The sequence below is a fragment of the Phascolarctos cinereus genome, unplaced genomic scaffold (genome assembly GCF_003287225.1).
Source record: "Phascolarctos cinereus isolate Bilbo 61053 unplaced genomic scaffold, phaCin_HiC Scaffold_726;HRSCAF=1367, whole genome shotgun sequence".
NCBI lineage: Eukaryota > Metazoa > Chordata > Mammalia > Diprotodontia > Phascolarctidae > Phascolarctos > Phascolarctos cinereus.
Genome location: NW_027556098.1, coordinates 315364496 through 315389572, shown reverse-complemented (window position 1 = coordinate 315389572; position 25077 = coordinate 315364496). Strand labels below are relative to the sequence as shown.

The 25077-nt window shown below is 42.8% G+C and overlaps 1 protein-coding gene and 1 pseudogene across 1 annotated transcript in view; both read left to right on the top strand.

The window, feature by feature from the left end:
- CHRDL2 (chordin like 2) overlaps window positions 1-24805 on the top strand; it is a 90165-nt gene extending 65360 nt beyond the window's left edge. Inside the window, exons 7-11 of the mRNA XM_020989570.2 lie at window positions 4509-4677; window positions 6801-6995; window positions 12771-12941; window positions 21422-21514; window positions 24652-24805. Of these exons, the coding sequence (XP_020845229.1) occupies window positions 4509-4677; window positions 6801-6995; window positions 12771-12941; window positions 21422-21514; window positions 24652-24731 (708 nt within the window). The 3' untranslated portion in view covers window positions 24732-24805. The remainder of the gene's footprint in view (window positions 1-4508; window positions 4678-6800; window positions 6996-12770; window positions 12942-21421; window positions 21515-24651) is intronic.
- LOC144454257 (E3 SUMO-protein ligase KIAA1586-like) lies at window positions 15839-20497 on the top strand (annotated as a pseudogene).
- Window positions 24806-25077: the final 272 nt, after the last annotated feature.

Genomic DNA, 25077 nt, shown 5'->3' with positions numbered 1-25077 from the left:
TTGATTAAACACCTACTATGTGCTGGAGATGCAAGCGCAAAGAATGAAATGACCCCTGCCCTCACGGAGCTTAATTTCTTATGGGAAACATATGAGTAAGAAAGTAGATAGCAACAAGTAGCTATATAAATAGACATAGCGTAAGTGTAAAAAGGATAAATACAAATATATTCGAAGTAATTAAAAGCAAAGAGGTCCAGGAGGGAAGGCACTAGCCACTGGAGGGATCAGAAAAGACTTCCAGCAGAAGAAGGTGCTTGGACTGTGTCTGAAAGTAAGAGAAGGACTTTATGAGGTGGAGACAGGGGGTTATTCCAGGCATGTGATATGGCCAATGCAAAGACATGAAGATGGAGTGTCCTGTGGGAGAAACAGAGAAGGCCGGTTTGACTGAATTGCAGAATGTGAGAGGGGAAGTCTTGTCCGTTGAGACTGGAAATACATGTTGGGCCATGTTGTGAAGGGCTTTAAAAGCTAAAGAGAAAGCTGGCCAGGTGTGCTGATGAATGCCTATAATCCCAGCTGCAGGGAGGCTGAGGATGATGGAGCACTTGAGCTCAGGTTGTCCTATAATATAATATATTGTAATATATTGGTAGTATGTTGGTAGCAATATGATTATTATATTATGTATAATAATTCTTAAATTATTACAAATAAATAATATAATATAGCTAAAGCTGTTTGGGTGTCTACACTTAATGTGACCCCAATATGAAGAGTTCTTGGGACCAGAGGGCCACTAACAGGCCCATGGAGGGGCAAACCAGCCTGGATCGGAAAAGCAGAGATGGACTTAAGTTCCTGTGCTGATTAGAATTGGAATTACAGTGGTGCGCTTCTAGTCTAGGAGAGCTAAGCTGACCTAGGCTCACAAAAACAAATAAGCAAAAAAACCCCACAAAAACCCAGATGCGTTTTGTTTATTTTGTATCCCATAATATCATAGACCTTAGAAAGACAGAGTTAGAAAAGACCTCAGAGGCCATCTACTCCATCCGTCTCTTTTTGCAGATAAAGAAACTGAAGCCCGCCTGGGTAAAATGATTTGCCTGAGACTGTTATTGAGTCATTTCAATTTTATCTGGCTCTTCATGACTGCTTTGGGGTTTTCTTGGCAAAGATACTCGACCGGTTTGCCATTTCCTTCTCCAGCTCATTTTACAGATGAGGAAACTGAGGCAAACAGGGTGAAGTGACTTGCTCAGGGCCACGCAGCTAGTAAGTGTCTGAGGCCAGATTTGAACCCAGGAAGAGGAGGCTTCCTGATTCCAAGCCCAGAGCTCTATCCACTGCGCCACCCAGCTGCATGCTGAAATTTCGGAACTAGTTTTTACTTCTCGATTCTTCTTTCTTTCTTCTGTATCACTACAGGCAAGTTTTCCCATGTTTCTTTGAGCTCCTCATATTGGTAGTTGCTTACAGCATAGTAATATTAAGGTTTACAAAGTTATTTCCTTACAACAATTGTGTGAGAGTAAGGAGTGCAAATTTGATTATCCCCATTTGACAGGGGAGGAAACAGACCTGAGGGAGGTCAGGAGTTTTGTCCAAGGTCACATAGTGAATCGGTGTCAGGAGAGACGTTCGAATCCTCACATTCCCAACTTCCAATCTAATGCTCTCTCAATCACTTCATTCCTTTAGCCACATACACTCTTCCTGGCAGGTAGAGTCCAAACTCCCCCTTTATCTAATACTCAAAACTCCTTCTCCTCCCCTTCTGAGCACTCACCGCACATCCCAGCCTAGACCACATCCAGACAAACAAGAATCGGTAGGTATTAAAGAGAAGGTATGTGGACAGAACCCTAGATTGAGGCGTATGCTAGAGCCAGCTCAGATCAGTTCACGAGAACCAACTATTATATTTTTAGTGTAAGCGTCACACCTCAGAAATCAGCAAATGCTACCAATCAGAGCTTAATTTATTATTTTGTTGATTGTCTAAGCTTAAGAAAGCAATGGAGAAAATGTTAACATTGCAGACTACACTTAGAAGTGTCTCCTGCATTTTCGAAGAGCTGGTTATTAAACATTTACTAGCCCACCCAGTTTAGATCAGGAAATCAAGGGTCTTGCGTTTCAGTCCTGTATCCATCATTCATTTGCTTTACATTCTGGAGCAAGTCATTGCCTCTCTCTGGTCCTTGGTCTCCTTGGTAAATGAAGGAGCTGGACTACATCATCTCACCATTCCAACTCTGCCATTTATATTCATAGAATGACAGAATGATTTGCGAGTTAGAGGGGAAGCCGGCAGCCATCCAGTCTAACCCATCCCCATGACAACATAGTCCACCATTGGTCACTTAGCCTATGTTTGAGGACCTGCAATGAGGGGTGCCCATTGCCCCTCAAGGCAGCTTATTCTACTTTGGGATGTCCCTGTCAGGTAGCCTTTCCTGACATCCAGCCCAAATTTGTTCTTCTGCAAAGTCCACTCATTTCTCCTGGTCTTGCCAGTTCTGGGGCCAAAATGTAGTCCACAAATCTGTTGCCCTTCTCTATGAAGGCCTTTCATACACTTGAAGACCACTATAATATCTCCCTTTAATCTTCTCTTCACCAGAGTAAACAGGCTTCTCATCCTGGTTACCTTCCCTCAGATGATCTCTAGATGACCAATGTCCTTCTTAAATGGTGGCTCCCAGAACTGAATGCAATACTCCAAACATGGACTGACCAGGGCAGCATAAAGAGGGGCAAGCTATGTCTTTCTTCATGCAGCCCATGATCATGTTCATTTTTTTTATCTGCTATGTTATACTGCTGACTCATACTAAATCACTAAAAATCCTGAGATGTTTTTCAGACATATTCAGGGGTGTGGTGGTAAAGGTTTAACAACTGGCTGTCCAGAAAGCAAAATATACTTTTAGGTTTAATCAGTATTATTATTTCCTCCATTATTTTCTTATGCCTAGACAATCAGCAAAACAATAAATCAAGCTCTGATTTATAGTATTTTTCTAATTTCCAATGTATAAAAGTTCACACTGAAACTTTAACAATCAGCTCCCATGAGCCATTTGGAGCTGGCCGGCTCCACACTCCTAAACATGTTGCTATCTAAGCACATCTTCCCCATCTCATAACCGTGAAGCCAATTTTGTACATCTATGGCTAAGACTTTACATTGAACCTTATTAAATTCAGCCCAATTTTCTAGCCTCCCAAACTTACTTGGGTTACCAGCTCCATCCTCCATTCTGTTAGCTGCCCCTTCTAGCTTCATGTCATCTGTGAATCTGAAAAGGATGCTGTCTGTGCCTGTGACATCTTCTGTGTCTCAAGGTCCATTCCAGCTCTGCCAGTCTAAGATTCCAATTCGATGGTGAACTCCTTTATAGCCTAGAATGATGCAAAGACTGTGCTGGCCAAAGTGAGTGGACTGAATGTGTTGGACTCCAGTGTACCCTCTGTATTTTCCCCCTCCCCCTCCCTTTCCCAGGCTCCATTTCCTTAGTCATTTATCTTCCTTTGCCTTCCTTCCCTCCTAGTCACAAGGTGTTTATGAAGCACAATCATAGGCTACCAGAATGGAAAGGGCCTTAGAACCTAGAATGTCAGGGCTGGGAGGGCCCTTAGGACAGAGAATGTCAGAGCTGTGAGTGGCTTTAGGACAGAGAATGTCAGAACTGTGAGTGGCCTTAGGACAGAGAATGTCAGAGCTGGGAGGGCCCTTAGGACAGAGAATGTCAGAGCTGGGAGTGGCCTTAGGACAGAGAATGTCAGAACTGTGAGTAGCCTTAGGACAGAAAATGTCAGAGCTGTGAGTGGCCTTAGGACAAAGAATGTCAGAGCTGGGAGGGCCTTAGGACAGAGAATGTCAGAGCTGTGAGTGGCCTTAGGACAGAAAATGTCAGAGCTGTGAGTAGCCTTAGGACAGAGAATGTCAGAGCTGGGAGGGCCTTAGGACAGAGAATGTCAGAGCTGTGAGTGGCCTTAGGACGGAGAATGTCAGAGCTGGGAGGGCCCTTAGGACAGAGAATGTCAGAGCTGTGAGTGGCCTTAGGACAGAGAATGTCAGAGCTGGGAGGGCCCTCAGAACCAGAATGTCAGAGCTGGGAGGGACCTTAGAACACAGAATGTCAGAGTAGGGATGGGAGATAAATCCATTCCTGGTGGGAGGGAGCACTGAGCTGTGCTCAGAGAAGACAGAATGAGATCAGGGGACAGGGAGAAATCTAACGGGTCACAAACAAAGAACATGTGAAAGGGAGTTATGGGAAATGAAGAACTTTGCAGGGTCCTAGAAATGCAATGTTCTTGCCTGGTTACTCCTCACAGGGCTGGGAGATGCCCCAACTCTCCACGCCCACCTCTTCCCTCCAGCTGCCCCAGGAATTTGTGGCCAAGGATCTTTCCAGCTCCATCCAGCAGCCGTCCTCTTCCCAGCTTGGGGAAGCCTTTCTCAGGATCTCACCTTAGCTGCCTTTCTGAGGTCCCCATCTGGCCCAGGCTCTCGCCCTCCCTTGAATCAGCCTGATATTTTTTGTTTGCAGAGGCACTCCCAGGACCCATGTGTTAGCCAGAGTGGGAGCAGGCGGGCACCAGGAACCACAGCACCCACAGGCCTCAGCTCCTCCCTGGGCTTCATCCCCAGACACTTTGGACAGAAGGGGAGCGGCAGCACCACTGTCAAGATAGTCCTCAAAGAGAAACATAAGAAAGGTAAGTTCTGAGGTGGTTCTGGGAGTAAGTGCACACACCAACGAGTCAGAGCCATAGACTGTTAGAATACAAGGGGCCTTGGATCCTAGAATGTCAGACCAGAAGGGCCTTAGAATATAGCATGTCAGAGCTAGAAGGAACTTCAGAATGGAGAATGTCAGAGCTGGGAAGAACCTTAGAACACAGCATGTCAGAGGTGAAAGGGCCCTTAGAACCCAGAATGTCAGAGCTGGAAGGGGCTTTAGAACATAGAATGTTAGAACTGGGAGAGACCTTAGGACACAGAATGGCAGAGCTGGGAGGGGTCTTAGAATACAGAATGTCAGAGAAGGAAGGGTCCTTAGAACACAGAAGGTCAGAGGTGAGAGGAGCCTTAGAACACAGAATGTCAGGGGGGATCATAGTACCTAGAATGTTAGAACTGGGAGGGATCTTAGACTACAGAATGTCAGAGTTGGGAGGGACTTTAGGACATAGAATGACAGCTGGAAGGAGCCTTAGAACACAGAATGTCAGAGCTGAGAAGGCCCTTAGAACAAAGAAAATGTCAGAGCTGGGAGGGATCTTAGTACCTAGAATGTTAGAACTGGGAGGGGTCTTAGAATACAGAATAGCAGAGCTGGGAGGGGTATTAGAATACAGAATGGCAGAGCTGGGAGGAGTCTTAGAATACAGAATATTAGTGCTAGGGCAGGACCTTAGAACTCAGAATGTCAGAGCTAGAAAGGACCTTAGAACGCAGAATGTCAGAGCTGGAAGGGGCCTTAGAACACGGAATGTCAGAGCTGGAAGAAACCCTAAAAATCATCCAGTTCAACCAACTGATTTGACAGACGTAGAAGAGGATGAAGGCAGAGGAAGAGAGAGGATGTGCCAAAGTTAATACAGCTCGTTTGTATCTATGTGGCACTTTAAATTTGATCTCTTATAAGAACCCAGCACTCCAACCTCTCTGGGACTTTTCCCATACACCATCCTGCCTTGACCCATGCAGAAGGGTATTCTCTATTCCTTCAGAAGACTGGACACAGGGATGGGGTGTGCCCACTTGCCTGCAGGGAGGGCTAATATCACGCTCCATACCCCTCTTCATGAATCTAAGACTCCATGAATTTAAGATTATGAGGTTCTGTGACTCTAACATTCTGCAACTCTGATCTGGATCATCTAGGATTAGAATAGTGCTATTGCGATGTTTTATTAATCTAAGAGTCTATGATTCTTGGTGTCTGGCCTTCTACGATGCCGTCATCCTGAGGTCCCAGCATCCTCTCAGCCTGCCATCCTCTGATTCTAATCATTGCTGGTAGACCAGGGTGCTGAAATATGGGCAGGATAGGTAAAGAAAGTAAGAATATTTCTTAGACTGTCAATTTCCAAATGACCCTGCAATCTGAGAGAGGGAGGGGCTTCTCAGGGGTTTAGAAACTAAGAACGTTTCTCTAGAGCAGCTGGAAAAATCATCCTTATGGTCCAAGACAAATTGGGGAGACCCAAAGGAAATCAGACCTAGAATCACAGACTTTCAGAGCTGGGAGACACTTCAGAGGCCATAACCTCCCTCCCAGCGCCAGAATGCCCTCCAGAGCTTCCCTGACAGAACTTCAGCCAGCCTCTGCCGGATAGCACCAGTGAGGGAAGCTCACTCTCTCCCAAGGCCGCTTGTTCCATTGTAGTACAATTATGATTTGAGGAAGTTTTTCCTTTTCCTGAGTCCAAATCTGTGTTAGACTTCATTAGAAATTGAGTGCCCTGCCACAAAAAAAGTCATGGAGTGGGCCAAAGACACTCAGACCTAGAAGAAGGGTTCTTAACCTGGGGTCCCTGAATTTATATTTAAAAACATATATTTTGATAACTGTATTTCAACATAATACTTTTCTTTGTAATCCTATGCGTTTTATTTTATGCATTTAAAAACATGATTCTGAGAAGCAGTCTATAAGTTTTAGTAGACTGATAAAGGGGACCATGACACAAAAAGAAATGAGGAGCCCCTGATGTGAAGATGTATGTCCCCATTCAGACTGAGGACTTCCCCAGGGACAGGACCAGGCTTCCTTTGCTCTTTCTCACCACCCCTGAGGAGCCCAGCTCTGACTTCAGGCCTCTCTCCCCTCCAGCCTGCACGTACAATGGGAAGACGTATTCCCATGGGGAGGTGTGGCACCCGGCCTTCCGCTCCTTCGGGCCCCTGCCCTGCATCCTTTGCACCTGTCAAGATGGCCGCCAAGACTGCCAGCGGGTAACCTGCCCCAGGGACTACGGCTGCCTCTACCCAGAGAAGGTAGAAGGGAAATGCTGCAAGATCTGCCCAGGTACTGTGTGAGTGAGGAGGCGGGAGGTGTGGGACACACAGGCACCCAGACACCAGCTAAGACTTCCAGAGTCTCAGAACTGTAAAGGCCACAGACACTAGAAAAGAGTCCTGGACCTACTGGAGTTGGATGAGATCTAGATTGAAAACTTGCCTCTGGCACTTACTGAGCTATGTGACCATGGGCAAATATGTCCCTGTCTCTGAGCTATAGTTTCCTCCTTACCTGTAGTACCTACCTCACAGGGCTGGGGTTACTTTGGGGAGGCAGTTGGGATTAAGTGACTTGCCCAGGGTCACACAGCTAGTAAGTGTCTGAGGTTGGATTTGAACTCAGATCCTCCCCTCTGCAGGGCCAGTGTTCTATCTACTGCACCACCTAGCTGCCCCTCTCACAGAGCTCTTGTGAGGAGCAAATGAGATGATAAATATCATGTGATCAAAGGAAGTAATAAATCTTTTGCAAACCTTAACATGGTATTAAAATGTTGTAGACTGCTAAAACCACAGACTCAGAATCTTAGGACCACAGATCCTCTGAATCTCGGAACTCAAGTCAACAAGCATTCATTAAGCACCTACTGTGTGCCAGGCACTGGGGTAAGCCCTGGGGATACAAAGAAAGGCAAAGACAGAGCCTTCAAAGGCCCCCATGCATACATACATACATATATAAATATGTATAGATATATGCATGTGTATATGTGTATGTGTGTGTACAGAAGGACAGAATCCTAGAATCAAGGAAGCTTAGAACAATATAATCAGGAACTCTTAGAAGAATAGAATCTTAGAGCTGGGAGGAGCATTCAAGGTTATCCTCCAATGAGGGGGAAGTGATTTATCCGAGGTTACACCCCTAGTTAGTGACATCACAGGGAGCACAACCCAAGTCTCCTGACTCTTACAGGGATCTTACTCTGATACCCCCACTGCTTTCTTCTGGACAAGAGTGGGGCTGGGGATATTCCACTTCCAACAATGACAGGGCAAAGGAACATGGATTGGGAACTTCAGCAGATCAGATATAAGAAGGAACTACCTGGTAGCATGTGGGCCCAGGGGGCAAGTGGGGGCATGAGAAGAAAAGCTCCCAAAATGAGATAGATGGCATTCATTGGTTTAGACCCAAACATAAAATGTGAGGGCAAGAAGGGACTTTAAAGATCATCCCTGGGGCAGGTAGGTGGTCAGTGGGTACCAGCCCTGGAATCAGGAGGACCTGAGTTCAAATCCAGCTTCAGACACTTACTAGTTGTGTGACCCTGAACAAGTCATTTAACCCTGATTGCCTTCAAAAATAAAACAAAAATAAACATTATCCCTATTATTCAGAAAGAGAAATTGAAAATTAGAGAAGGAAATTGATCCAAGTGCATCTGGAGAGACAGGCCAGCGTTTTTTCCATGCCACTCTTCAGCCCTGTACTTAGAGGAGATAGATTTTGACTCAATATAAGGAAAAATTTCCTAGTGGTCAGAGTTGACCAAAAGAAGTGAGCTCCTTCTCCCTGGAATTGTTTAAATGGAGGCTGGATGATCACTTGTTGGGGATTTCTCATTTGGAGCAAAATCTGTATGTGAACTGTACAGAATCACAGAATTTCTGAGGTGCAACAGGCCTCCACGACCACCCCATGTAGTCCCTAGCCAAAACCAAATCTCCACTACCACACAAGTGGTCATTCCATTCAGCCATTACCCGAAGACCTCCAGTCTAAAGGAACCCACCAAAATCCCATTTCACTTTTAGATGCTTCTAATTGCTTGGAAGTTTTTCCTGATATCAGCCCAATTCTGACCCTCTGCAACTTCCATGCACTCCTCCTGGGTCTCCCTTCTGAGGCCCAAAAGAACAAATCTCATCCAGGTGACATCCTTGGACCAGCTGTCACATCCCTTCCAAGTCTCCTCTTCTGATACTTACCTAGCATGGACTCAAGGCCCTTCACAATCATGGTCGCCCTTCTTGGAACACTCTTCAGCTTATCAATATTCGTGGTAAACTGTGTCACAGAGCTAAACACAATACTCCAGGTACAGAATATAGGGAGATTATCAACTCCTTATCCTAAAAGCCAGGCTTCTTTTAACCAAGCCCAGGATTACATTGCTTTTTTGGGTTGCCCCATCACACCGCTGATTTATATTGAGCCTGCAGCCCACTAACCTTCCAGATCTTTTTCTGGGCAGACTGAAGTCTGCCCATGCCTCCCCCATCTTTATTTGTGAAATCATTTTTTAACCCAAATGTAAGACTTTTGGTTCAGCCCAATCTTCTAGCCTTTCAAGAGTCTTTTGGGATCTTGACTCTTGCCATCCAGTGTGTTAGCTAACATCCCAGCTTTGTGGCATCTGCACATTCTATGAGCATGCTACCTATCCCTTTATCGAAGTCCAACTCTGTCCCTGGGGCACTCCACTGAAGACTTCCCATCAATTTGTCATAAACAGCTACTTTTGGGGAGCAGCAAGGTGGCACAGTGGATAGAGCATGGGCCCTGAAGTCAGGAGGACCTGAGTTCAAATCCAGCCTAAGACCAAACAAACACTTCACACTTACTAGCTGTGTGACCCCAGGCAAGTCACTTAACCCCAATTGCCTAAAAAAATTAAATAAACAGCTGCTTTTTGAGGCTGACCCTTGATCCCATTACAAATCCACCTAATCTGTACTGTCATTTAGCCCACATCTTTCCTTTTTTTTACTCCAATAAATCAATTAACAAGGATTTATTTAGTGCCTACAGTGTGCTGGCTACTTTTCCACAAGAACAGCACAAAATAATGGAGTCGAACTCATTGGCCTTGAAGGTCCCTTCCAACTCTAAATTTAAGATCCTATGCTTACCTACCCATGGCCTCCATCTTCTGCATGTATTCTTTTAAAATTAAGTTGGATGGTGAGTTGTCTATGCATCCACATTGGTTTCTTCTGACAACTTCCTTTTTTCATTTCCTTTCATGTCATCAGAATTTCTGTCCTCCTCAGCTGACTTCCTCTTTGCAGAAAATTCATGGCACCCCACTTTACTTATTCTTCATCTGAATCCTTTGAAATCTGCTCTCCCCAAATCTAAGGTGCTTATCAGACCACATCCAACTTCATTTTCTTCCTCTATCACAAACTCTAAGATGAGGTGTTCACTTCTCCCCCTTATGGTTCCTATCATCTTCACCTTAGTATCCAGTTCCTCTTGGTAAGAATCAGATCCAGGGGGCAGCTAGGTGGCATAGTGGATAAAACATGGCCCTGGATTCAGGAAGACCTGAGTTCAAATCTGGCTTCAGACACATAACCCTTACTGGCTGTGTGACCCTGGGCAAGTCACTTAACCCCATTGCCTAGCAAATTTAAAAAAAAAATATATATATATATATACATATATATATACATATATACATATATGTATGTATGTATGTATGTATGTATGTATGTATGTATGTATATCAGATCCAGAATGAAATTCTACTTGTCAGCTTCCCCTACCTTTTGAAAGATAAAATTATCACTAGGACAGATCACAAAGTTATTAGTTGCTCTGCTCTTAGAGAGAACTCCAGCAGATATTTGGATAATTGAAGTCCGTAACACTACAATGTCATATATTAGTGCCAGGTGAGATCACCCAGTGGGAAATATCATTCACCGTAAACAAATTGTATGGTATATTCTAGTCTGACTAATTTCTCTACTTTTTATTTGCTCTCTGCTTGGACAAATGGATTTGCTCATTATTCACCATTTGTGATGGCATTTAGGGTAACTAGCATTTTGTGGGACCTGTTTCCCAAATTTCTCATCTATTTCCTCTTTCTGTGCAGGTGGTCTGTAGTATACTCCACTGATAGAATCATTTTTGTTTTTTCTCATTTTGCTCATCATCTAAATGTTCTCCACCATGCTACCCTCCTCTGGTTCATTTCCTCAAAATCCCACCTTCTTAATATCTCACCTCACATCTATCCTGTTTATTTTGGGTAAGATACACTCATCCAGAGACTTATTCCAGTTACATGTTTCATCCCACCAAGTCTCAGTGATACCTGTTTGTCTTGTCTTAGGACATCTGGTTTTTCTTTCTTTTTTGCCTAAATTTTGTGCATTTGTGTATGACCAATAGAGAATATGGTTTTTACCATTGAGTGTTTTCCCAGATTTTTATCCACCTGGATGTCTCAGCTGTTAGTCTTCTTCCTTCTCTGAAGGATGTGGTATAGAGAGAATTATAGCTCAGAAGTGATTCAGACTCCTACAGAGGTTCTTAACCTGGAGTCCATGAACTTGCTTGGTTTTTTTTTTAATTTTAATATTTAATATTTTAAGTATTTTAATATAATTGGTTTCCTTGGCAATCCTTTGGAAAGGAGAAACATTCTTCTAAATTTGTGCTTCAAAAAAGAACATATGAGGTTCTAAATTTTCTCTGAGGAGATAAAGGAAATAGACTTTGGAAGGAAGACAGGTAGGGGAAAGCTCGATTCTCAACATCTTTCCAGCTTGCCTCCCTAGACAATTATCTTGGAAAACAAAGGGAAAAGAATCTGCCTTCTCTTCAAAGGCTCTAGGTCTTCATGTGAGCTTGCAAGGTCATCATAATTTTCTCCACCAATAAGGAGAATCTTATGCAAATACTCCATGTTTGGACCCAACTGACAAAAGAGCTGAAGACCACAATTATGGCTCTTCTTTCTCCTGAGTCTTCTCTTTTCCAGGCTAAATATCTTCAGTTCTTTCAACCATTCTTCATATGACATAAACTCAATCTTTACCTAGTTTCTGTTCCCCTGATGTTTTGTAGCTTATCCATATCCTTCCTCAAACTTAATGGCCAGAACTTAACACCATACTCCAGGTGTGGTTTGACCAGAGCTGAGTATAGCGAGTCATTCCTGGATGCTACACCTCTCAATATAGCCCTTAATCACATTAGCTTGTCTCCCATCATATTTTGCACTGTTGACTCCTACAGAGCACACTAAAACCCCCAGATCTTTTTCAAACAAGCTATGTAGTCATGCTTGCCCAACTTGTATTTGTGAAGTCAATTTTTTTTGAACCCAGGTCTGAGTTTACAATATCCCTATTTAACTTCATTATTGGATTCATTCCAATGCTCTAGTCCAGAGATATCAAACATGTAGCCCATGGGCCCCATGAGGTTGTGTGGCCCAAACCAGATTAAAATGTAATTGGGAAATACTTAATAAAATAAATAAAATACAATAAAGCATAGATAATGTTAATTGGTAGTTTTCTAAGTCAATATGGACCTGCAGAAATCCATTTCTATTTGAGTTTGTCACCACTGTCCTAATCTGTCAACAACTTTTTGGATCTTTTTGGCCATGGACCTTTTCAGCTTGGTACAACCTGCTAGAGCTTATACTTCATTGGCATTGCCTTGGAGATCCCAGGGTTACCTCCATGTAATAGTGAGGCATTGGGGAGGGCCTTAGTGCAAATATCATTATTTCTCATAAATTATCATAAGTGATAATTTATCATTATCATTATTTAGATCAAGTATCGTTATTTACATCTTAGGTTTTCTTGCCGAAAATTCAAGGAAAAATTACAGTATGGAGGGGGAAGGGACAATTTTAAACCAAGGGAAAATGCCTGGCCAGTCGCAAGGAATATATCTGGGCTTTGGAGTGGCCCCTTGTCATCACACCTCCAAGGAATTCACCTTTTCCCATCATGCCTAGGACCATCCCTAAAAGTGAAGCATGGTAGAGAACATAAGAATTAATAAATCCTTTGTCTCTTCCAGAGGACAGGACCAACCCCAGTGATGAGGTCAGTACCACCAGATGCCCAGCAGGGCCCAGTCAGGTACTTGTCCATACCCTTGTCTCTCCAAGTCCTGAAAGCCTGCGTCGAATTGCCCTGGAACAGGAAGCTTCTGACTATGTGGAGATTTACATATGGAAGCTGGTAAAAGGTGAGCAACCATTAGTCAACCTGGCTTGGAGTGGTCACAGTACTGCTCTGATGAAATAATGGAACCTTAGAATCATAGATTCATAGGATCGTGGAACCATAGAATTTTAGAATCACAGACTTAAAGAATTTGAAGAGACAGTGTTCCCCTGCCTCACTAAGAGATTCCTCTCCCCCATGGACCCAGTAACATCATGCTATCAGTGTACTTAGAATATTTATCTGTAATGATTATTATGATCCGAATAATATCAGTGGCTCTGCCTTGTGAATTTTACTTTATAATCATTCCTCCAACACAAGTTGTATCTCCCTTTTCAAGGATGCTGTATGGAGGATTGCTATTCGGCTATTATTTAGAATAGACCCCCAAGGTCCCTTCCAACTCTTTAAGCCTTTTGTTTTGTGGCTTTCCATTTATTCCCATTATATTTTACCACAGACTTAGTCTAGACCTTCCGAATCTTTTGGACCTTCACCATGGCTTTGTGTCATCTGCAAATAGGAGAAGTGTAACAGTTATGCCATTTATCTGAGTCATTGATAAAAATGGCAAGCATTGGTTCCTCTCTCCAATCTGACAATGAGCTATTCATGATTACTTTTAGGGTCCATCCATTCAGCTAAATCTGAATCCATGTAGCTGTACTACCAGTTAGTTCACATTTCTCCACTTTGTCCACAAGGAGAGCAGGAGGGATTTTGTTTGATGAAATCCTACAACATTCCCTTGACCTACCAGTCTGGATACCCTGTCAAAGACAGAAGTGAAGTTAGTCTGCCATGACCTGCCATGATGATGTCATGTTGGCTCTTTGTTATCAGTTTCCCTTTCTAAATGCTTATAAATGACCTCTTTAAAATGCATTCTAGAATTTCTCAAGAAATTGAGTGAAGTCCAGCCCACAAACCTATAGTTTGCAGATCCCAGTGTTTCTATTTTTGAAATTTGAGACATTTAACTATCTTCAGTCTTATAGCATCTCTCCCATTTTCTCTTTTTTTTGGTAGAAAATTTTATTTTTATTTTTTGCATTTTATATCTCTCCCTTTCACTGCCTCCCCCACAATTAAACAGTAAAAAAAATTCCTGATGACAAATGTGCATAGTCCAGCAAAACAAATTCCCACATTGACTAAGTCCAAAAACACACCCCTTATTTTGCCTTTTAAATCCATTATCTCTCTGGCAGGCATCTCTCCCATTCTCTGAGATCTTTCAAAGATCACTAGCAGTCACTCAGCAATTGCACCTGCCAATTTCTTTAAGTATCCTGGGATATAATTTGTCTGGGGCAAGATAATTTAATTCATTGTGAGCAATTAAGTGCTCTCTTACCGCCTCTCTTCTTATCTCAGTGAGAACAGGAATATAAAGTAAGACACAGATTCTGCCCTCAAAGACTTTAACGAATCATTCACCCAGTTAGTAAATTATTAGGAAGGTAAGAACACTCGCAAACATCTGTTCAGCAACCATCTGATACAAGGCACTAGAGGGAACGTCCATGTAAATATAAATGTCCAGAGACAAATGATGGGTACAGAAAGTAGATACCATAGGGGCTTAGAAGACACTGGTGCCAATTAAGGCAGTCAAGGAAGGATTCATGGAGGAGAGGAGGTTTGAGTCGGGCTTTGAAGGACATGGAGGATTGATTACTTGCTCAGCTTGACCTCAGAAGGCAGAACCAGGAACAAATGGGCAAAGGATGAGGATGTAGGAACTGCAGAGAGGTAGATTTCAACTTAACTAAGACAAAGATTCCCAACAATTAGGGATGTACGAAGGTGGAATAAGCTCTCTGGGGAGTATTGAGTTCCCCTAGGGAGATAGAGGTGGAGTAGGGGCTGGAAAACCAATCAATCAATCAACAAGGATTTGTTAAGTACTTATACATGCCAGGCATTGAGCTAAGAACCGGAGAAAAAAAAAAAAGCAAGACCAACTCCTGCCTTTGAGGAGTTTACATTCCATTCTAATAGAGGAGAAAGGAAGATATAAGATACATACAAAATAGATCAAAGGTAACTCTAGAAGGGAAGTCTCTGGCAGCTGGTGGGAACAGGAAAGGCCCCCTGCAAAAGAATGGCATTTGAGTTGAGTGTTAAAGGTAGTCAAAGAAACTGAAAGAGGAAGACAAGGAGAGCATTCCAGGCATGTAGGACAGTCAGTACAAAGTCACAGAGACCAGAGATAGAGTGTTGTGAGCGAGGAACAGTATGGAGACCAACATGGCTGGATTGTAAAGTGTGTAGATTGGAATGGTGGGATGGGACCAGGCTGTAAAGAGCTTTAAATGCCCAAGGATTTTGTATTTAATCCTGGATTTGATAGGAATTCATTGGAATTTATTGAGGAGGGGGTGACATGGTCAGACCTACTTTAGGGAAAGTCACTTTGGCAGTTGTGTGGAGTACAGACTGGAATGGGAAGAGAGCTGAAGGAGGGAGACCAATGAGAGAGTGCTGTGATGAATTAGGGTGGTGGTTGTATGAATGGAGAGAAGACTGAAAGAAAAGCTGTTTCGAAGGTAGAGTCTCTATGTGAGGACAGATCAGATATGTGGGGTGAGTGAGAGTGAGGAGGCAGCGATGACACTGAGGCTGCAAACCTGAGTGACTGGAGGGATGATGGTGCCCTCAATGACAAGGAAGTTCAGAAGTCAAGGGGGTTTTAGGGAAGCAATAATGTGTTCTGTTTTGGATGTGTTAAATTTGAATTGCCAACGGGATATCAGGTTCAAAATGACTGGCTACATGATCTGGGGATCTTTTGCAGAGAGGTGGTCATTGAACCCCTAGGAGGTGATATCACCAAGGGAAATAGTGTAGACAGAAAAGAAAAGGTCCAGTTCAGAGCCCTGGGGCACAACCATAGTTAGGGGTATGGCATGGATGGCGGTCTATCTGAGGACAGGTCAGGCAGGCAGGATGGGAACCAAGAGTGAGCAGTGTCATGGGAGCCCAGGGAGGAGAGGGCATCTAAGAGAAGAGGGTGGCCACCTGTAGGGCATGTGCAAGAGGGGATTCCTATTGGACTAGATGTCTGCCGAAGAGCCTCCCAACCCTGGGATCATGTGGTTGTCTTGAAGAGGTGGAGAAGAAGGGGGAGGATGTTCGAAGTGGGAGAAAAGATGTGAGGAAATGTAAGCACGAGTCTGCTTTGTTCAGGACACATTGAGGCTGGCCTGACTGGCTACAAGGTTTGTATGAGCAAGCTGTAGGAAATACAGTGAAAAGGGGAGATTGGAGGTAGAGTCTGAAGGGCCTGGAACGTCAGGCTAAGGAGCTCATGCTGCACCCTGTAGAAAATGTGAACCAGGAAAAGATGCAAAACTTTGTCTTAAAGGATGGTTTAAGGGACCTGGAAGATGAGAAATCTTGTCAGGGAATGGAGGATATAATATCTGTCTTCAAATATCTGAAGGGTTATCATAACTTAGAAGGATTCAGGAGTCCCTGGAAGTAGGAGGATCACGTGTGTGGAACAGTGCTTGTAGGAGACAATTTGGGAAGATGGAATCAGGCCAGTGCATACACAGGGAGTAGGAAGGAGGGAATCCTAGAGATGTCACTTTTATATTTGTATGTCTGCAGTGGTTAGATCCCCTTTCCTCCTGTACGGCTCTAGGAGGCAGAATCAAAATCAGCTGTGGAGGATAGGGTGGGGGGTGGCAGGGGAAGTCTCAGGGAGGTAGTTTTAGTCTGGAGAAAAGGAAGAACTTTTTAACCATCAGAGCTGTCCTACAACTGAATGGACTACCACAAGCAGGAGTGAGTTCACAGTCACTGGAAGTATCCAAACATATACTAGATGATTCCTCTGTCCAGAAGAACATAGAGTAGAATTCTGCTCTGTGTGGGCCATAGACCTTTTGAGAGTCTATGGGGTGGTGATTCGAAGAGGGACTAAATACGGGGTGAGGAAGCTGTGGCCCTCCCTGTGCTAGAAACATAGTCTAAGCCACAGGGTCCCTTTAGCTAAAAGGGGGGGAAACACAAAAAATGAGGCAGAAATAAGCTAATGCAGCATTTCTATAGAGCCTTTAAGATTTACAAAGTGGTTTATGTCCATTATCTGTTTTGATCCTAACCATGAGTCTATAAGGTATCCCCATTTTAGAGATGAGAAAACTAAGGTTCAGATGAGAAAACTACATACTCCTGATGTAACTAGCCCAATGTCTCACAGCTAAAAAATGGCAGAGATAAGACTAGAACCCAGGACTCTCCCACTAAACTCAGGGCTCACTCCTCCATCCCAGCTGCCTCTCTAAATCTTCTTTTCCCCTACATCCATCCCCTGTAATGTCCATGAAGCTAGGCCCAAGGTTGTGAATATCCCTTAATCTGACTGAAGTCCCACCTACCTCCTGGCTAACGCCTGGCCCAGGCCCCAGATTCTGAGATAAGAACCACATGCCTGTAGGCTGCATATTTGGCTTACAGGATGCTGAATACTAAGCAAAGAGAGTTTCAAAACCAGTGTTACAAGAACTGAGCCTTGGGGGAGGGCAGTGATGATGCTGGCTATATCAAGGAGGGGATGATGGGTACAAAGGGAGGGAAAGATGAGTGAGAAGGAAGGGGAAATGAAGAGGTGGCATACAAAGAGCTTTCTACCAGTACGAAGAGGTGATGAGTCCAAGGGAAGAGGTGATGAGTCCAAAGGAAGAGGTGATGAGTACAAAGAAAAAGAAGATGACAGGGTAAGAGATGAATGAAGTGAAGATGGAGCTGGTTCACATTTGGGGGCTTCATCCTGGCATGGAGAAAATAATCCTTGCCTTCATTTCTTCATCAGGCCATTATGAGGAAAGTGTTTTGTAAATCTTAAATAGCTGCAGGAAAAGGAGCTATCATTATTATTATTTCTAGGTGCTGTGAGATGGCTCATAGGAGATATATAAAAGCCATGGGTCTGGGGTAGGACCCAGGTCCTTCTTGGCACTGGCATCTTCAGTCTGTCCTCCTGAGTGCTGGGGATGGGGGAGGAGGGAGGTAGGTAACCCCAAGGTTCATCTATGTATTCAACAACCATTTACTACTGAAGGTGAGCTGTGTGTTCAATAATGAAAAAATCAGGAATGAGGCTGACTTGTATAGTAGGATATCTATCTCAAACAAGGCAGGTCCCCTAGTCCACTGGTAAGACCTTAGCTGGAGTAACATGTCTATTTCTGAATACTATGGGGATGGACATTGACAGAAATATAGCCAGAGGAGAGTAATTAGGATGGTGAAGGATTCACCACCATGATATATAAGGATCCATTGAGATCAACAGGGATAGTAAGTGTTGAGAAGAGTTGAACTGGGTTCAAATATTGCCTTGGCCACTTACAACCCGTGTTATCTTAGACAAGTCACTGCCCCTCTCTGAGTCTCAGTTTCCTGAACCGTAACTTGCAGGGGCTGTCCTAATTGATCTCCTGACTCAAGTCTCTCCCGTCTTCCACACAATTTCCAAAGTGATTTTCCTAAAGCACATATCATTCCCCATCTTAGCCATATCTAATGGTTCTCTATGACTTCTGGAATCAAATATAAATGCTTCTGTTTGGCATTTAAAGCCCTTCAGGCAAGCTGATGCGAGCTTTTCATTGTTGTTCAGTTGTTTTTCAGTCCTGTCCAACTCTTCGGGACCCCATTTAGGGTTTCCTTGGCAAAGATACTGGAGTGGTTTGTCATTTCCTTCACCAGTTCATTTTACAGATGAGGAAATTGAGGCAAATAGGATTAAGTGACTTGCCCAAGGTCACACAGCTAATAAGTGCCTGAGGTCACATTTGAACTCGAGTCCTCCTAACTCAAGGCCTGACCACCTAGGTGCCCAGTATGAGCTTACTCCAGTATAACTTGGAACATCTTGACACTGGATACCAATGGAACATGTGAGCTTCCCATTGGTGATCCCTCTCTCTCAATCCATAACTGGCCCACCTTCTCTTCCAGTTCCACATTCTTTCTAATGGCATTTTTTATGCTCAGTGTTATACTAGAGTCAGCTCATACCAGCTTGCAAAACTCATTATTAAATTATAAAATTAAATGTAGTGAGCCAGTTCTTAAACACAGTCCATGCCCAATTTGATCAGTTCCTGCACCAGTAATGTCATTTGTTGCATTAAAAGAATTGATGTCAGCCACAGCAAAGTGTATTTTCAATACATTTTTGTCTACTTTAAATGATTGTGGCTTTAATAACAAATATTTGAAAGTGAACTTAATTGCATTTTGTTCTGATGATGCTAAGACAATGCTGGGAAGAAAGTCTGGACCAATTGCAAAGTTGTTAGAAAATCATCCTAAAATCATCATAGTGGTGCTTAAATAATCACTTGATGATTCAGTATCTGAGATAAAACAAATTAATCAACTTAAATATTTCTGGCTAATATTTATTCTATTTATCACTAATCCAATAAGCTAGAAACTATAGCTAAGGAACTAGAAAATGAAATTATTAAAATTGGTCAAGTACTGGGACTAAGATGGGTTTCCCATAGTTTACTTGCTGCTGCTGCTGTAAAGGTCACCTAACCCACATCACATATGTTGCTTATTATTATTATTATTATTATTATTATTATTATTATTATTATTATTATTATTATCCTTCTTCTCCTCCTTCTCCTCCTTCCCCTTCTTCTCCTTCTCCTTCTCCTCCTCCTCCTCCTCCTCCTTCTTCTTCTTCTTCTTCTCCTCCTCCTCCTCCTTCTTCTCCTCCTCCTCCTCCTCCTTCCCCCCTTCTCCTTCTTCTCCTTCTGCTTCTTCTCCTTCTTCTCCTTCTCCTTCTTCTCCTTCTTCTCCTCCTCCTCCTCCTCCTTCTGTTTCTTCTCCTCATTCTTCTTCTTCTGCTGCTGCAGTAATTAGCTAATGTTAATTTCTTGCAAGACCTTACTTTGATGATTAACATTCTTGAAGAATGTTCATCAATTCCAACTGCATTGCAGTCAAGATCAGCTAACATCCAGAAGGCACAAAAATTAAACATGCTATGAGAGCTTTGGAAAATTTAAAGATTGGTACTAGGAAGCATGAATCTCAAGTTGAAGATTTGATTCAGTCAGATAAGTTTAAATACATTCCATTTAATAAAAATAGTAAATGTAATGCTCTGCATAGGAGTGTGTTACTAGAATATCATATTCAACATATGCACTTATGTCTTTTATCAGACAGAAACGAAGATCAAAGAATTTTTAATTATTTTGATTTATTAGAACCATCTACTTGGTGTCATGAAGAATTAACTTTGCCATGGATAGCTGGTGGGAAAAAAATTCACTTAAGTGAAATTTTAAAACATGAAATTGATTTGAGCAATTTTAGATAGTGTGGAGTCAAACAATATTCTAAGCCCTGCAAGTATTCAAAAAAGCTAAAAAGATAGCACTATTGTAATCAGTAGTATGGATGCTTAGAGGTTCTAGTTTAATGAATATAATTTATACAAAGATGAGAAATAGTTTAACGTTAGGTCACAGATCAAATTTCATGACAAACTTTTGGGAAAAGAGTCAGTGGGTTAAGATCATAAGTGGACTATAGAAACAAGAGTTTGGCAGAAATCAACAAAAACATTTGTGAGGGTCAATAGGAATTTACCCAAAAAAATGTATTTTTATTATTATTTGTGAATTATGTACTTTAAGTCCTTTATATCAGTAAAATGTATAATAAAGTTAAGTGTTTATATACATACATACATATGTAATATGCACATATATGCATACTTTTTTTTTTCAGAGAGATGCTGCTGAATATTTAATAATACACTATGTTTGTGCCTCTTCTCTTGTGCGATATTTTGTCAGCTACACACACTGCACTTCTCTTCATTGCCCTTTGGATGAATAGCCATTTTAATTCCTCAGGTTGTGGTTTTCCATGAGTTTTAGCCATATAGCTTCATGGAAATACTATTGATTTAAAAAAAAAAAGATGGACCTTTGTTTTAGAGAGGAGCTTGTGGTTAGCCTGAGTTTGGTCTAATTCACATAGGACAAAGTAAGTGGATGAAAAATGCTTATAATCCTGTACAGATAGATGGATAACCCATAGACCTGGTCCATGAGTACAAATATCTTGGACAAAGTGCAGAAGGACAATGAACTGGGCCCAGAATTGAAGAGGAGAAAGAAGGCAGGCTAGATTGCCTTTGGGAAATTTTGCAATGCTTTTAAAATCCCTGTGCTTCTTAAAACTCTAATGCACTTATCATCTTATGAATATTAATCATTTTATGTGTTATCCCTTCATGAGGGCATCTTATCTAAACTGTGTATATCTCTCAGGACTTTGTTCAGTGCTCTGCACACAGTAGGTACTTAATAATCTTTGTTGAATGGATGGCTAGGTGCCTGGAAACAGGAGACTGGGCACACAACAGGTCTTTAATCCTTGTTGGTGGGTTGAATGACTTGGGAAGTCTCCCCTGGGAACAGCTGCTCATACTAGCTTCTCTGTCCCCAGGAATTTTTCATCTGATTCAGATCAAGAAAGTTCGGAAGCAAGAATTCAAAGAAGAGGCACAAAACTTCCGACTCATCACTCGGACAAACGAAGGTGAGCAAGTGCCTGATCTTAGGACCTTCCCATTCTGAGGGGATTCATAATGCCTACACTCAAGTAGGTCCTAGAGAATCCTTGGTTGGAGGAGGGGCCAGATGTGGCTTCTGCCATTATGGAGCCCTTGGTCTGAGAAGGGAGATAAGGTCACTAACTTCAGACAACACCCAGTCTAAGAGAGGAGATATAGCCTCTGCTGTCAGGGAACCACAGGTCCTAGCCCCAGGTGCTGGGGGAAGCTTTGGAATCTTCATTTCCTACTCCTAATGTGCCAGCACATTTTTGTTTGTTGTTCAGTTGTTTCAGTCATGTCTGACTCTTCATGACTCCATTTGGGGTTTTCTTGGCAAAGATAACTTGAGTGATTTGCCATTTCCTTCTCCAACTCATTTTGCAGATGAAGAAACTGAGGCAAACAGAATTAAGTGACTTGCCCAGGGTCACCCAGATAGTAAGTGTCTAAGGCTAGATTTGAACTCAGGAAGATAAGTCTTCCTGACCCTAGGCCTGGCACTCTATCCACTGCACCATCTAGCTGCCCCAGCACCAGCACATATATGATCACAAAATGCAAAGTGAATTTAGAGAACCAAAGGAAAAGATCTCAGGCAGGTGGGATAAATCAAAGGAGTCTTCCCGGAGGAAGCTGAGCTCTTGGCCAAGGAAGGGAGTAGAGCTGTCCAGGTGGTGGGAAGTGAGCCTGAGAGAATAAGCAGGACTGGGAGGGGAGACCAGGCCTTCCCTTTGGAGTAGTCCCAGGTTGCTGGTGAAGAGGCTGGGGGGATGGGCCGTCCACTGGCCCTGACGTCAGTTCCCAGCACAGAGATCCAGTGGAAGGCCCTAGCCAGGGATTTCTCAATGAGAGAGTGGGCAGTCCACATTTTTCTGTGACAAGAAGGTTTTAACCCTGGGGGATAGCCAGGGGTACAGAGGAGGCCTGGATGGTAGAGGAAAAATCCATAGATTTTAAATCAAAAGAACAGGATGTAAACCAATCTCTGATACTCTTTTGTATGACCTTGGGCAGCTCACTTCCTTTCTTTGGGTCCCAGTTCCCTCTTCTGTAAAATGAGGGAATTAGACCAGATGGTCTTTACCACACTGCAAATCCTATAAGAAAACTGTCAGTCAGTCAACAAATACTAGTTGACTATTAGTCAATAGCCTATAAACATTTATTAAGCACCTACTACATGCCAGGTAGCGTTCTAAGGACTGAGGATACAAATGTGAAAAAGGTGGTTCCCTTCCCTCAGGGAGCTTATGATCTAATGAGGGAAGAAAACACACAAGGAAAACTGAAAAACTGGTGGGGGGAGATACCCAGCACAAGAGGATGGTAAAGTCAAAGAACTCTAAAATGAGTATAGCCTGGTGGGAAATGAGGAGATGTCTGATAATAGCTAGCATTTATATAGCACTTTAATGTTTATTAAGCACTTTACAAATTCTCATTTGGGACCTCAAAACAACCTTGGAAAGTAGGTGCTATTATTATGCCCATTTTACAGATGAGAAAACTGAGGCAAATAGAGGTTAAATAACTTGCCCAGGTCACACAGCTAGTAAGTGTCTGAGGCTAGATTTGAACTCAGGTCTTCCTGACTCCAGACCCTACACTCTATCGACTGCACCACCTAGCTGCCTAGAACAGGAAGATACCTGAGAAAAACATACCTGAGTTGGAACTGATGAAGCTGAGGATTCATGCCAAGGAGCAGGGGAAGGAGATGGCCGGTAGAGGAAACAGAGCATAAGTAATGATGATAACTCCAATTTAAATAGCCCTGTAAGGTTTACAAATGCTTACCCCACAAGCAGCCCTGTGAGGGCAGAGGCACAGGTACTATTATTCTCATTTAACAGATGGGGAAACTGAGGCTCAGAGTAGTAAAGCTGATTTGCCTAAGATTATATAGCTAGTATGAGAGGTAGCAAGACAGAGAGAAGAGAGGGCCAGCCTTGGAGTCAGAAACGCGTGGGTTCAAGTCCTACCTGCCTCTGATGTATCCTGGCCGTGTGACCCTGAGCAAGTCACTCTCAGTAACCCAGGCATCTCTAAGACTATAAGTTACAGATGAATTGCCAATTTACATCAGTGGAGGAGTTTCTATACCACAGGATTCCTGTATCAATAAAATCATATATAGGGACAGACCTCCCCCCGCCCAATGAATATGTATATGTAGATGTGTATATGCACATCTACATATATCCATACATACATATAAATAATATACATACATACCTATAGGTATAGATATATAGGCACACAGCTAATAAGTGGCAGGTAGGACATAAATCCATGTCTCCTGACCCCAAGGTCTGCTCTTATCTGCCATCTCACCTTCTTTCTGAAATATCTTCAGAAATCTTTGAATGGGGTGGGAGGGAAGTCCCCAAATCATACCAATGGAAGCTATTCATGTACCCTTTCATTGGTGAAAGAGAAACATACCTGAGTTGGTCAAGACTGGAGGGACAAGTTGGGGGTGTCACAAGTAGAGGAGAAGTATAAGGAGAACCAACATACATTTCCTGATCTGATCCTCACAATCACCCTATGAGGAAGTCATGTGAGGCAAAGCATGATGAGCTCCATTTTACACAGGAGAAAACAGTGGCCCAGAAAAATCCAAGGACTTTCCCAAGGTCACACATATAGTAAATAACAGAGCCAGGCTTTGAAATCAGGTGCTCTGACTATCAAATCCAGTGTTCTTTTTACGTCATTCTGCTTTCAGGGGAAATTACTTTTCCAAAGTCAGTCAGTGGAGGTTCTAGCGTTCCAACCCAGATCTAAAAACAAATCCATTCCTTTTCCGACCATCCTGGAATCCAGTCTCACTTATGCCTTTGGAGAGGTGGGGTTTGAACCCTTAATCATGAAGGCAATATCTTAATCCAGGAATCTTAAAATAATCCAAACTCCCAAATTCTATCCCACCCTCCCACCAACAATCTACTCTTTTCCATCTTTTCCATTCTTCCCTACTAGACTGTGAGCTTCTTAAAGTCAGAGGTCATTCCTTATATGAGCAGTCTTTCCCCCAGGGTCAAGCACAGGGCTCTGTCCACAGTAAGTAGTTAATCAATGTCAATTAAATTAAAGTTATTCAATTTCTTCCTTCTAGGTCATTGGAATGTCTTCCGAGCCCAGGCCACAGAGCTGAAGGTGACAGCCAGCCCAGACAAAGAGACCGAGACCTTATAATAGAGCCTTAGATATTTGCATATATGAAATCTATATAATATTATATATTAATAAAGAAGTTGCATTATCATGGAGACTGGCCCTGAGAAGAGTTGGTATTTGTTCAAAAGCCTTGATGTGGTCTTTCCTAGCCCAGCACAGCCCCCAAACATCCCTTCTCCATCCCCAGACAATGGGAGGGAGCAGGCCCTATTTTAATGCAGTGTGAGATATTACATGTCAGAGCTGGTAAAATCCTTAGAATGTAGAATGTCAGAGTTGGAAAAGACATTAGAACATGGAATATAAAATGTTAGAACTGGGAGGGATCTTAGAACATGGCATATACAATGTTGGAACTAGGAAG